At 34.6% G+C, this 13,992-nt stretch overlaps 1 protein-coding gene across 1 annotated transcript in view; it reads right to left on the reverse strand.

Annotated features, from left to right (window-relative positions):
* Positions 1 to 13,992, reverse strand: part of RNF4 (ring finger protein 4) — a 61,813-nt gene that overhangs the window by 20,192 nt on the left and 27,629 nt on the right. The window contains exons 2-4 of the mRNA XM_074229915.1: positions 9,436 to 9,603; positions 3,415 to 3,535; positions 2,375 to 2,454 (exon numbers count right to left, since the gene is read on the reverse strand). Of these exons, the coding sequence (XP_074086016.1) occupies positions 2,375 to 2,454; positions 3,415 to 3,535; positions 9,436 to 9,444 (210 nt within the window). The 5' untranslated portion in view covers positions 9,445 to 9,603. The remainder of the gene's footprint in view (positions 1 to 2,374; positions 2,455 to 3,414; positions 3,536 to 9,435; positions 9,604 to 13,992) is intronic.

Raw genomic sequence — 13,992 nt, forward strand, 5'->3', positions numbered from 1 at the left:
CTTGGGCAAGCCACTTAACCCCATTTGCCTTGCAAAAACCTAAAAAAAAACACAAAAAACAACAAAACAACAAAAACAAAAAAACCCAAAACCCCAAAACAAAACCAACCAAAAACAAATGAATCTTATCTTCAGGAGAGGGGGAGACCTGGGTATATTTACAGGCATAAATAAGGTATCAGTGAGGGAAAGAATGCAAGTAAAAAAGACTGGGGAAAAGAGAGAGGGGCTAGGACTATTACAGGACAAATGGCCTAGTAGAGAATTTCATAAATCAAAAGATTAAAGTGTATGGTGCAGAGAAGAGTAAACTTTTGAAAGGAAAAACAGAAGGAGAGAAGAGTCAATAGATTCTAGTCAGATTAAGATAGTGGAATTTGTGAATACAGAAGTAGATGTTTGAGTGATGACAAGATTAAGCTTAGTTTCCTCTTCTGCAATGGAGATAGTAACACAGCAGCTACCTCTCAAGAGTTGTTGTAAGGATCAGATGGGACAATACTGAGCATACTGCTGTTGTTTTTTCCTTCCCTCCTCCTGTCCACACAGGGAATCAGACCCTTACCTGTGGGTGCTCTGCCCAAAGGAATATAAATTTTGATCCTGGAAACTTTGCAAGAACTATGCTTTAAACTCATCCTGGCTATCACTATTTGAATTCTGATGGTTCAGAGTGAAAGTAAATAGTAATTGTTTCTGGTTTGGCCAGAAACCCTGAGGGTCTCTCCCTCCCAGATTATTCTTTAGAACTAGGAAAAAGAGGTTGTTCTTTGCCTCATTTCTTACTTAGCCTATTTGGAATGGACATATCCCAGAAAACTGAGGCCTGTTAGAAGGTCTTAGCTTAAAAAAGCAAAGGTCTCTTAATGCATCCAGGGCGATTCCAGTCATCCTGATCCATATCTAGTCATTGGACTCAAAACAGCTGAGGATGAGTGCGATTAATGACTCTGCACAACCCTCCCTCACTTAATCTAATTCACTTATGTGTTATGGCATCACTAACCCAATGTCATGGTCTTTTCTTTGAGAACAAAGGTCAACCAACAATCAGTGGTATACCAGACCCAAACTAGTGGAAGAGAATAAGACATAAGATGAGGAGGGCTATGACATTCCCCAAGGCAATTATTTTCTTTCTCATCTGTATACAACCAAAGTATTCCATGATATAAGTATTCCATGTCTCATTATATTCCATGGGTTATAAAAGCACATTAAAGGTCCTTTTATCTTGAACAAAGCTTTAAGAAGAACAAATCGGTTCTGGGATTCCTCTGAATCAGATTGTGAAATTTAAAAGCTTGAACTAGTTTCTAAAATATAGATCAGGAGGCTTTGAAGCTAAAGTAATTTTAATTGCATTCAAATTACCTCATTTCTCATATGAAAAAACAGTAAAAAAAAAAAAAAAAACTAACTGTGACAAGGTCATTTCAATACCAGGAAGCATAGCTAATGTTTAAATAATGACTCTAAATCTAATATTCTTCCTTACAATACCAGAAAGTTAGTACTTTGAAAAGAGCAAAACAGACAACCTGGTAGGCATGCCAGCATTTCAGATTCTGCTCCACTTAGTGACCTGAGACAAATTATTTGGCTTATATGATTTCTTTTTTTTTAAGGCATTGGAGTTAAATGACTTGCCCAAAGTCACACAGCTAGGAAATTATTAAGTGTCTGAGGCTGCATTTGAACTGATTCCAGGGCCTGTGCTCCATCCACTATGCCACCTAGCTGCATGATTTCTAAAGTACATTCCAGCTCTGTTTGTCATTCTAAGCATTTCCATTAAAATCTGGTATCTTTGCCAAAGACCAAGCACTGGAAATTATCAGAGATGCTATTCTTAAAATGCTAATTAATGTTACATCAGTAAGTATATTTTAAAATACTATTAAATGAAAGGGAAGTCAAATTTACTTCCAGAATGATATGCGGCACCATTAGACCAAGTAATGAAGGGGAGTGATTACTCTTTTAGGGTTGGAAAGTGATCAGATTCTTTGCTAAGAAACATTTCCAAAACAAGAACACATTTCTGTATGTTTATTTTTATAAAACTATATGTCCTCCCAGTACTTAAATAACTTCTGGAAAAGGTTCTAACCTTACATCTTTTATTTTTCACAGTACAAAGTTATAATGTACCTGACAAGGCTTGAAAAGGATATATATATATATGTATGTATGTATATGTATGTATATGTATATGTATATGTATGCAGTAAGTGAACAATAATCTGTTTGCTGGAAAAATAATATTACTACTCTTCTGAAAGTAATTTATTTATTTATTTGTAAGATGTGACAGTCACTAGATCTGATTGACCAGGTGGACTACATCTCAATCTATACTATTGATGCTTACCACCACAGAATCATTGTGAGTTAGATCCACTACCACAGGTTCAGTAGATTCACAGGTGAGATCCACCACCTCCTCTCCAGCTTTAAAAGGAAGCATTTTATAATAAGAATCAGGAAAACTGAGAAAGATCAGCAGATAAATATCCTCTAACGATGCAAATTTGACCCTACCAAAACAGGGAAATTATCAGGATATTCTAATAATAAATGTTTCTAAGTCAACCTCCAGGCATGTATTTTTCTTTTATCAGCCTGTATTGAGCCTGGATTTCTATACAATTTCAGAAACCTTAAGGATTATATATGTACTACAATACAAATTTAGAAACCTCACTCAAGAAAAGTTCCCTGTAAATATCTGAAGGCAACAGCCTTTATTATACTTAGATATATGTATCACCAAATACTCATGTTAATGAGGTATCAATATAACAAAACACTACAGTCAATGGTTCTTTAAAATCCTTAATGAAAATAAGTATAGAAATAAAAATAGAGATAACTGAGTTATTAGGACCAAGTGAAAAAACTAGGCTCTTAGCAATGATTTCAAATTATTTCACAAGGCAGAAATGTCATCACCTTTTCTGGAAGACTTTTAAAGACCATTTTGGTGCAGGGAGAACACAAGATAGTCAATACCACCCACAAGGTTAGCTCAAAACAAAATTCTTTCCCCACCCCTCATACTGTCAATTCCATGACTTTCAGAATTTTCCTATAACTCAACAGTTTTATGATTGCTTCATGAAAAACCAAGGACAAAGGTTATATGGTCTTTCATGAAGTAATACCAAGACAAAAGGAGAAATTTAGTGGGAAAAAAGAGCACATTACATTAAAAATCTTATACACTATGAATTACCAGCTGAACCAAACTCCTAAAAATTAGTTTTAGAAACCTTAGACCATTTTGTGACAATGGTTGCAACAAAATTTGAATTAAAATTTTGGAGATGAATACTTCCAAAATAATTCAACATTTTAGGTCCTATATCTTTACAAAACAAGAAGTTTCATGAATTTTATTTGTTCACTTACCACTTTCTACAAGTTCTATTGGCTCTGCTTCTGAAGTCATCTCAGCTGCTGGACCTACTAATCGTTCTCGTTTTTGAGCCTGTCTGGAATTTATTGTTCCACTTCGGCGCTTTCTTTGAGTCTATTAAGGATAAAAATATATTAAATGATTAATTAAACAAGATCAAAATTATATCAATTCAGATATAAGACTTTATACAGGGATATATTTCAAGTTTGGCATTTGGGTTTAACAATCCATTACACAAGTCCTAGATAGGAAGGAGATGTAAATACAAGAAACAAAGAGAAAACTTGTTGGGAGATGTTAGTCATCTTCAAATACCATAAGGGCTGTAATATGGGAAAAGGATTAAATATTCTGCAAGACCAATGAGTATGATTTCAAGTCAATAAAGAAAAAATTTCCTAACAATCTGAGCTGCCAAAAATGTAATGTTAATTTAAAGGATTGTAATTTGCCAGTTACCAAAGTTCTTTAAATAGAAACCAGACCAGAGGTAACAAACACTGCTGAGTACTACAGAATCTAGATTAGAATATAATTGAGAAATATTTAACAAAATAAAAAGCAATAAAAAAAATAGATGTTAACACGGTGTTTTCTGAGTGAACATGCATTCTGCAGGGACCTTTAGGTACAGTTTATTAACCCTTGTTTCTATGTGAGTTTAACACCACTGGTCTCGACTACCTGTCAGGCAATGATGTAGACAGGTCTCATGATCTGGGCAGAGATTAAACCAGCTGAACTTCTAAGTCCCTTCAAGCTAATTCTTTGATTTTTGAACTTAAATTTGTCAACCTATTAGGGTAGCTAAGTAGCACTGGATTCCAATTGAGATACTTTGTCATACATTTTAGAATCCCTTTCAAGGTCTTTTGGAGATCCAGGTTTTTTTTGAACTTTTGTTTTTCCTGCTTGTAAATTTTCCTTGTTTTGATCAAATGAAATAAATTCTATTTCAACACAACTGCTCAGAAATACTTTTTGTTTGGAAAGACTGAACAAATTGTGATTACATTTGATACATTACTAAAGCATATTTTGATGCCATAATATAGTATATAGCAATGATCTTGTCAAAGATGACAGATATATCATCTCCATTCTTCTGTTTTGGCTAAACACACTCAGTTCCTTCAGCTGATCCTCATACAGCATGAGCTCCATTATATACTCACCACCCTGGTAATACTCCATCTTGTAAAAACCCTTCCTAAAATGAGGCACTCAGAACTGAACAGTATTTCAGCTGTGATCTAACCTGAAGAGAGTATAATGGGATTATCACTTCTTTTTTCCTGTAAAGGATGTCGTTCTTAAAACAATGTAGGAATGCATTTACTTTTTTGATTGCCATGCCATATAGTTTGTAATCTGTCAAAATATACTTCTTTCTGAGACAAAATGCTCTCTAACCAGGCCTTCAACATCCTTAAGTTATTGAGTTTACTTTTTTAAACCAAGTACAGGATTTCACATTGATTCCTATTACATTACTTTCATCTTGTTAAATTAAGCCTGAATTAGTTTCAGATATAGTTATTTTCATTTAACATGGTGTATTCCTCTTTATTTTCCTACATTCTACTAAATTTCTCAACCTTATAGCCATAATAATTCTTCCTCAATTCCTCTGTTCAATAAGTTGTTCCTCATTCATGCAATGATCACTTTTAAATTATTGCAGTGAACTGTATTCCCTCCTATCAATATACCATTTCCTTCCTCCATGCCTCTGCACAAGCTGTGTGCTCTTCCAAGTGTGAAATGTGATCTCTCCCCACAATCACATCATGGAACCCTTACCTTTCCAAGTTCAGCTTAAGTGTCACCTCCTACATAAAGTTTTTCCTGGTCTTCCAAGATGTTTCTGTCTCTCCTGAACTTACCATAAGACTTCATGGTTTCTTTGTATATATTCTGTATTTACTTTTATTTGGTAGGTACTTTTATTTTATGGTAGGTCCCTGGGTCTACTGTCCAGAAGCCTTGCAGTTCACACCAATGACATATCATTAAAACCCCAAATTACTTAAACTTTTCTCATTTACAAACTATTCTAAGATAACCACTACCTAAAACCAGCTGAAAAATATTCAAATGGACAATTTTTGCCTAACAATTAAGTCACAGAATTCTGTGACAAAACATGCCAGTAATTCACAGAACCACCAGTTTAGTCCTACTTACCACCTGTGTTTAATCCTTTTCCTATTCTTATCCTTAGGTACTAACATAAAATAAGGGATGATGTTCACAAACTTTTAAAAATTTAAATTCTATATTCCCTAGAAAAACTTCTATTGACCTTGACTAGGATCCAAGGAAAATTTCTATTTAAATACTTGATCCTAGGTCTTTTGTCTAAGCTCGAAGATTTAAAACTCTTCAAGTATCTTACGAGCTATATAAGGGTAGAAGGAGAGAATAAGCAAACAAGTCGTGTATGGAACACCTAATAGTGAAACACTGTGCAAAGTGCTTAAAAAAAAAAAAAGAAACATATTACATTTAATCCTTACAACAACTTGTATGGCAGATACTTTCAATCCTCAATATTCACATGTTTTTTCTTCAAGCATCTATGTAATTTTATTAGTAAGCTCATTTTTACTTTTATATTGAGAACCATGTACATTTGTGGCTATGCACCGCAGAGAGGAAAAAAAATAGGTGTGCCATGCAGCTATTTGTGGACTGACTGATATCCTACTATAAAGAAACTTCACTGTTCTTGTTTACTCTGCTACTGTAAAGAGCTCCCCATGCATTTGTTGCATATTTTCATTGTTTTTCTTTAAAACTCAAGTTTTGGGGTACAATCATGCCCTCAAAGCATAAGCATGCAAAGACAGTGGTTTAGTAAGAAAATAAAGATTTTAGATAAACCATGCAGGACCATCTGCAGTTGCTAGAGGCCCAGAAACCCTTAAGGATTTCAAATTGTGAACAATGTGGATGTTGCTAACAGATTATTTTAAGCTGGTGCTTCAAAATCTCCAACACCACCCACCAACTGTGAAGAACAGTGTCAGAGGAGATGTTAAGACTTCACCAGTCTTGGCATTTCCTTTAGTTTTCAGAGAGCAGCTAAAGTAAGGAGGTATGCATCAATATGGTACAACCCTTAAATTGTCATCTGACACAGCAGAAAGCAAGAGTCAAATTAAAAATATTAGTTCTAAGAATTTTACTTGCTGGATAGTATGTATGCTATTATAGACTGCATGTATTATAAAAAGTGTATTGAAGTATTAGTACAAGAGACATTACTAAGGAATTACTAGTGAGAAAAAAATGTTTTACATGTTACCAATCTTGTGTACTGCAAAGCATGTTAGGAAAAGTAAAAATTATCAGACAACGTTTTATTATTAAGAATTATGTGCAAAAAAGTATTTTCAGTAATCTCTAATGAAAGATTACAGTTTCTGATGGTCAAGGAAACTCAATCCTCTATTTTCCATAGGTTCCATGTATCAACATTCATGGTTTTTTATTCTCATGCTATTGCTAGGAATGTTATTTTTACAAAAGTTAAGGAAAACATTTTGTTCTAATTTTTTTTTCTCAAGCTGAATTGTCACTTTTAAATCTTCTTTCCAGGGTGATAAAATTACAAGGTTATACTTCCATTTTCTGTGAAAGACCAAATCTATTCTCTTCCTTTCATTGTGAGTTCTCAAATTACCTATTCTAGGAAGCAACTATATTTGATACAGGTTCTATCTATTATTGGTAACTCAAATAAAGAAGCATTCAGGTGCCTACAATGTGCCCAGCATTGTGCTAAGTATAAGGAGAATTCAATCTAGTAGGGAAAATTATAGGCATACAACTATGCATATGCAAGGTAAACTGAATATAATCTTAGCAGAAAAGAACTAGAACTAAGAGTGACTGGGAAAAGCTTAAATCAAAAAAGCCAGGAGTAGGAGATGAGGATGAAGGTATTTCTAAGCACTGGGTAGAACTAGAGAAAAGGCAGTTGGAAAATGGGGTCAATAAGAAGAGAGGGTTTAGGAGGAAAAACACTAAGTTCAGTTGCGTTTTAAGTTGTCCATGGGACAGCGTTTTCAAAATATTCAATAGGCAGTAAAAGTTGCAAGACTGGAGCTCAGGAGAAAGATGTTAAGGGCTGAATTATTAAATCTGGTAATAATCTCCTTAGAGATGGCAACTGAATCTTTGGGTAGTTGTTTCACTAAATGAAACATAGAAAAAGAGATGAGGGCCCAGAGCACTCTTATTTAATACTCATATTCACTAGGGCATAGCATAAAGAACTACCAAAGAAACCTGAGAAGGAATAGAGAGACAAGAAGGAAAGAATCAGGAGAGTGCAGTATTTCTAAAATTCACAAAGAAGGGAGTATATCATGAAGAGGGTGATCAATAGAGTCCACATTTGCAGAGAGGCAAGGAAAGATGAGAGTTGAGAAAAAGCTATTTAGGTTTGGCAATGAGGAGCTCACTGATAACTTTGGGGAGAGTTCTTCCAGCTGGAAGCTAGAAGGCAGAGAATTAGAAGATAGTGAGGAAAAAAAGAAATAATATTTTACAGATGGTATTGCTCAAAGAATTTAACAATGAAAGGGATGAGAGATAATGAACAGGGATGGAAAAATCAAATAAATTTTTTTGTGCTTATATGATAATTTCCAGGGAATCATTTACAGTTCAACCTTCACATAATTAGACAATTTTCCATCCATTTAAATATCTGTATTTACTATATATAAGGCACAATGCTTGAAAGCTGTGGTAAAGACAAGTTAGGTAAGAACTGAAGAAGCATATAATCTATCCAGATGAAGATGAAGTATATGGACATGAAATGAGTCAGTTGAGCTTGTATTCAAAACTGATCTGAAACTACCTGTTGATACACCTTATGATTTAATGAATTCTTACCTACAGTCCTAGTCTAATTTGAGGGATTTAATTTATTCTTGTGTCCTTGGTGAAGGTTATCATCTGAGGGTCTTATCTCATGTGGCTTAATATTTAAGGCAAAAATCTTTTTTGCATGCTAAAAATGAACATGAAATCTGCCATACATAAAAAAATCATTAATGTCTATGTGAACAACAGTAAAAACAAACACCTGGAAAAAAGTTCAGTTCAATACTTAAGTTTTACTAAACAATCCAATTAAGTAAGACAGACTATATGTCATAAAAATTAACCTATCACAAATACAAGTGCTATTTTTAACTTTCCACAGTGGAAATCTATTCTAAATAATGCCATCTAAGCATCACGTTCAGAGCTGGTTAGCTATTGTAATTAAATCTCCCCAAGAACTAGATCTGTACTATAATTATTTTTATATGCACACTATTTTGAACAAAGTAAGGAAATTGATAAATATCTGTTGAATGAACTAGACAAGTAGTTTTAAACTCCACATTATTTGAGTTGGAAAGAACATAAAAGATTCCCTATTATATTGATGCATGTACTCCTGGAATGATGTATAAGCTTAGCAATTGACTCTGAGTCAAAAGGTACAGATGTTTAATGTATTAAAACAAAATAAAGCTAATGATTCCTAACTAATTTCCAGAACAAAACCCTGTATTTTGCAAGGCTCAGCTGAGACCCAGGTCAGGGATGTCAAGTCACTGACATGTTCAAGGTCAATGAGTTAGAGGCAGAAGTAGAAAGAAGGCACCCTGACCTTCAATCTAGAGTTCTGTAGTTTAATATAGCACCAAATAGTTAGGAGAAACAGTATCCTTTAGTGGCTTAAACGATGGAATAGGTCTAGAGATTGATATTCTACTTCTAGTTCTTCTATAGAGATTGATATTCTACTTCTAGTTCTTCTATTAATTCACTTTATGAATAATAATTCTTTTTCTAGGCCTCAATTTCCTAAAATGAAAGGGATGGAACAGATGATTTTTTTAAGGCTTAAGCTTTAAGATTATATATCTATATTCTCAAAAAATAAAATAAAAATCAATGAGATGACTTCTATGGACTTTGTTAAAAAAAAAAAAACTTACGGTGTTCATGATGTTTCTCAGATCCAAAGAGAGAAAAATGATATATATGTATGTGATATATGCCAAAAATATGGCAACAATTAAAATCTTCAAATCCTTATATATGCTTGTAGACCATTTCTTTAGCTTTCACAATAGCCCAAACTGCAGATTTCCAGTAGTTAAAACCTGTTTTAAAAAAAAAAGGAGATAATATGTAGATAATTGTTACCTATATCATCAGTAAGATTCAGGTCAAGACCAGAAAGCTTCTTGGGAAAGCATTTACTGCCATCTGTAAAGTGCTTTTTGAAATGAGAATAGGATCAAAGATTGGCCAGAGAAAAGATCTGGCAGTGCAATTAAAGATTCAATTTATTATAACAAAACAAAAAAAACACTCCCTGCCCCCCAACCCACCCAAAATTTTAAGCCTGTTTCACATATTAGGGACACAGAGGAATGAATCAAAAATTATCCTAAGTAGCAATTCTTGTTTTAAGGGAATCACCCAACAGAAGCATAAGTAGTTCCCTGCTTATATATACTCAACTGAATGGGAGTAACTGATTAACATCTGGCAGTGGGAGAGGGAAGGAGTAATTGAGGGAATTTAATTAGGCTACATAAATAAGCTTCTTGTAAACCCCACTGTTGTGAAGAAGTCAAAAAGTATTTATTAAATGTTCACCACATACCAGACAATATGCTAAATGATGGGGATGAACAGACCAAAACTTAAACCAAAAATAAAAAAATATATCCTTATTCAAGGAATTTACAATCTAATGAGAAAGCTAGGACTTAGAAAGGATGCCAGGAGTTTTGAGATAAAGAGAAAAATTCCAGGTATGGAGGATAGTTGATGACAATAGTAAGGAGATGGGAGTGTTTTGTGTAAAGATCAGCAAGGAGACCAGTGTTAACTAGTTGGAAGTGGCAAGAGGAATAATAAGGTTCAAGACTGGGAAGATAACAAGGGGACAAGTTACGAAGGGCTTTAAAGTCCAGATGATTTTATATTTGATTCTCAAAGAAATGGGGAGCCACTGAAGTTATTGAGGGGGGAGGGAGGTAAAGAGGAATACTGACATAATTAAATTTGTATTTTAGGATTACCAATGTGACAGGTGAAAGGAAGAAGTATCATATCAGGGATCTGAGGCAGGGAGACCAGCCAGAAAACTAGTTTAGATTTCAGGGGATGAGGACTTGAAATAGCGTGTCAATAAATATCAGAGAAAGAGACATATATGAAAGATGATAAATGGAATGAAGGGGAGAGGCTGAGGAATCAACGATGACATCTACTTTGTGACTATGAGTAACTAGAAGGATTATGGCACTTGATTATAATAGAGAAATTAGAAAAAGGGGAAGTGTTAGGGGAAAAATAACTGAGTTGTTTTGGACATATTGAATTTAAGAAGTCTACAGGATACATCCAATTTGAGATGTCCAACAGGCTATTGGAGATGGGAGTCTGAAATAGTATAAAGAAATTGAATACATGGAAATTGATAAGACCATCAAAGCCAAATAATGCAGACTTGCAGCAGAAAAGACATGAGTTATTACCAGATGGGAATCTAGATAAAGATCCAAGAAGTCTAAGAATTGGTCAGTCAGGTAGGAGGCAAACCAAGAAAAAGCAATGTCACAAAAACCCAAAGAGAATAGAGAACAAGGAAAAGAGGATGACCAATAGTTTCAATAGCTGCAAAGAGATCAAGGAGGATTACATTTGAGAAAAACAATTAAAATTAAATTTGGTAGCATCAGTTGAGGGAAGAGGGTCAAACTGTAGAGCAGGGGCAGAGAAACTCCAGCCCGCTGGTTGTATCGATCTATTATTGCCAAGGCAACTACAGGAAGGACTCAAAATTCTAGTAAGCCTTTTAAGGGGCAAATTAAATGTTTGACCAATAGAGCCCATACTTTTTCTGCCCTTGGAAGAAAAAGTTCCCCAACTCAGCTAGAGAGTTACAAAGGGAACACAAGGAAGAAAGCAGATGCACAGATCAGGGAGATATGAGACTGCAGCTAGAAAGCATTGATAGAATAATCAGAGAATTTTTTGAGGATGACAGAGATGTGGGCCTAATTGTATTCAGCAGGGAAGCAACCTGTAGATTCAAGATTACAGAAAGTGAGGGATGAGAGGAGGAAATAAATGTGTCAAAGATGAGATAGAATGAGATTATTTGGGCATTTAGCAAAAACTGCCTCAGCAACATCTCATGACAAAGGGCTGAAAAGGAAGAATCAGTGAAATGAGGTCATAAAAAGTGTTCATCTCTTTTCTGTGAATTATAATATGAAAGGCTCTTCAATAGAATGGAGGTAAGGAAGAAACATAGGCTGGAGAAGGAATCAAAAGTCTGAAAAAGTAATTTTGAAAGTGAGATAGTAAAAGAATTGCTTAGGATTTTCTTGGCAAAGATTGTAGAGTGATTTGCCATTTCTTCCTCCAGTGGATTAAGGTTAACAGAGATTAAGCAATTTGCCCAGGGTCATCACATTGCTTATAAGTATCTGAGGAGGGGCGGCTAGGTGGCACAGTGAATAGAGCATCGGCCCTGGAGTCAGGAGTACCTGTGTTCAAATAAGGGCTCAGATACTTAATAATTACCTAGTTGTATGGCCTTGGGCAAGCCACTTAACCCTATTTGCCTTGCCAAAACCTTAATAATAAATAAGTATCTGAGGAGCCTTGCCAATAAGTAAACTGAGATTATTTAACAAATTCAAGGGACTCCCAGTCAGAAGAGTACTAATTTTTTCCAGTTTTCTTCAGCAGTATGTGAATAAAACTGAAGGCAGTGACTTGGTGGGAGTAATCCAAGACAGTACTGAGTGGCAGGCAAGACTGATAAAAGGATAAAGACAGCCTGGGATTTGAGAGAGAGGACAGTTAAGACAATCTGGTTCACCTAATGATGGTTATGGAAAGGAGGAAAAGCATAGCTAGTGTGTAGGGGTGATGGCCTGGGAAAGAATTAAGGGGCTGAAAGATTAAAAGATAACAGAGAAAATAGAGCTGTGAGGCAGAAGAAAAGGTAGAAAGACATGAAATAATGGAATTTTAAGATTCACAAAGATGGAAATGGATTAGCATGGTGATGGCAAAATCAAGAGCTAAAGTGGGGTAAAAGAAAGGGTTTTGGGAAAGAAGCAATTTGAGGATGTAGTGGGTGGTTGAGATGTTTGATGGAGTATCAATATGTATGCTAAGGTCCCCTAGTTGGAGGGAATTGAGAAGAGAAATATTATGAACAAGGTAATGAATACATTAAGGAAAAAGAATAGTGTTCTTAAAGTTAAATGAAATCTTGTGAACAATCTTTGTATGGACTGAATGACCCTCAAAAGAATAAAGGAGAAAGGGAAGAAGGGAAAGAGGAAAGGAGGGAGGGAAAGAGAGAAAGAATCACTGAAATGGGGAGGAGTTAATTAATCAAAGACAAATCCCTAGGGATTGGGATTCAGTTCCAGGACTGAATCCTTTGAAAATTTTAGACAATGAGGTTTGCTGGAACTGACCAGTGAAGGGTACACTAGAATGTGTTATTTCCTCCCTTCCTTCCCCAGCAGGCAGGTAGGTTTTCAGGCAAGATGATCAGTGGGAGGATGACAAAGGAATGTTCCTTTCCTTCCTTACCTGGAAGGCTTGGGCCAGGAAAGAGGGTAGAGCAAAATTGAATATGCAATAAAAAAAAAACAACCACTACATTTTAACACAGTATATTCTAAGCACAGACTACATAGTCATGAAAACAATACTGCAAACTGCAGAAATTATGATAGTATACCAACAATCACTAAAAACCAAAGTGATATTAAAATTTTGCTTTCTATTTCTATAATTAACTCAAAGCTCTGCTGGGTTTCTACTAATACTATATAGCTAAATTGAAGCTCTATTAGATTACAATTAAATAGTTGCTAATTTAGTTTTTACAAAGCACTTTTCATACACTGTAAAGAAACTAACAAAAGCATTGTAAATTCCAACTCATTGGAGTCGATTTGAAAGAGAAGTCACACAGCTAGTGTTAGACTCAAGTTTTCTAAATGATCTTTACAATAATTTTACCTTCTCTTTTATACATGTGTGTAAATGTGTGTGTATATATGTATGTGTATATATATACACACACAAATATATATTAATTTTACTGCTATAAACTTAAATAAAAAACATGAACATTTCAATGACAAAACAAAGTATTACATATCATATGATTCTATCATAATGCCTTATTTTTTAGTTATTTGCTCAGTTTAAGAGTAGTTCTAATACTATCACACTTGTTACCTATTTCTAAACTACACTTATTATTTTTTTAATGCCTCATCTGTGAGCTTTTTTTTGAGAATATTAACACCACACATTCTCCATAATTCTTTCTTCTCTCAATATTTTGTTTTCCTCATTTACATGTAATAACAATTTTTAACATTCATTTTTTAAAATTTTGAGATCTAATTCTCTCCCTTCTTCCTGTCATGAGGAAGGAAAGCAATTTGGTATGGGCAGTCATGTCAAACATATTCCCATATCAGTCCTGTTGCGAG

This window comes from Macrotis lagotis, chromosome 3 (genome assembly GCF_037893015.1).
Source record: "Macrotis lagotis isolate mMagLag1 chromosome 3, bilby.v1.9.chrom.fasta, whole genome shotgun sequence".
NCBI lineage: Eukaryota > Metazoa > Chordata > Mammalia > Peramelemorphia > Peramelidae > Macrotis > Macrotis lagotis.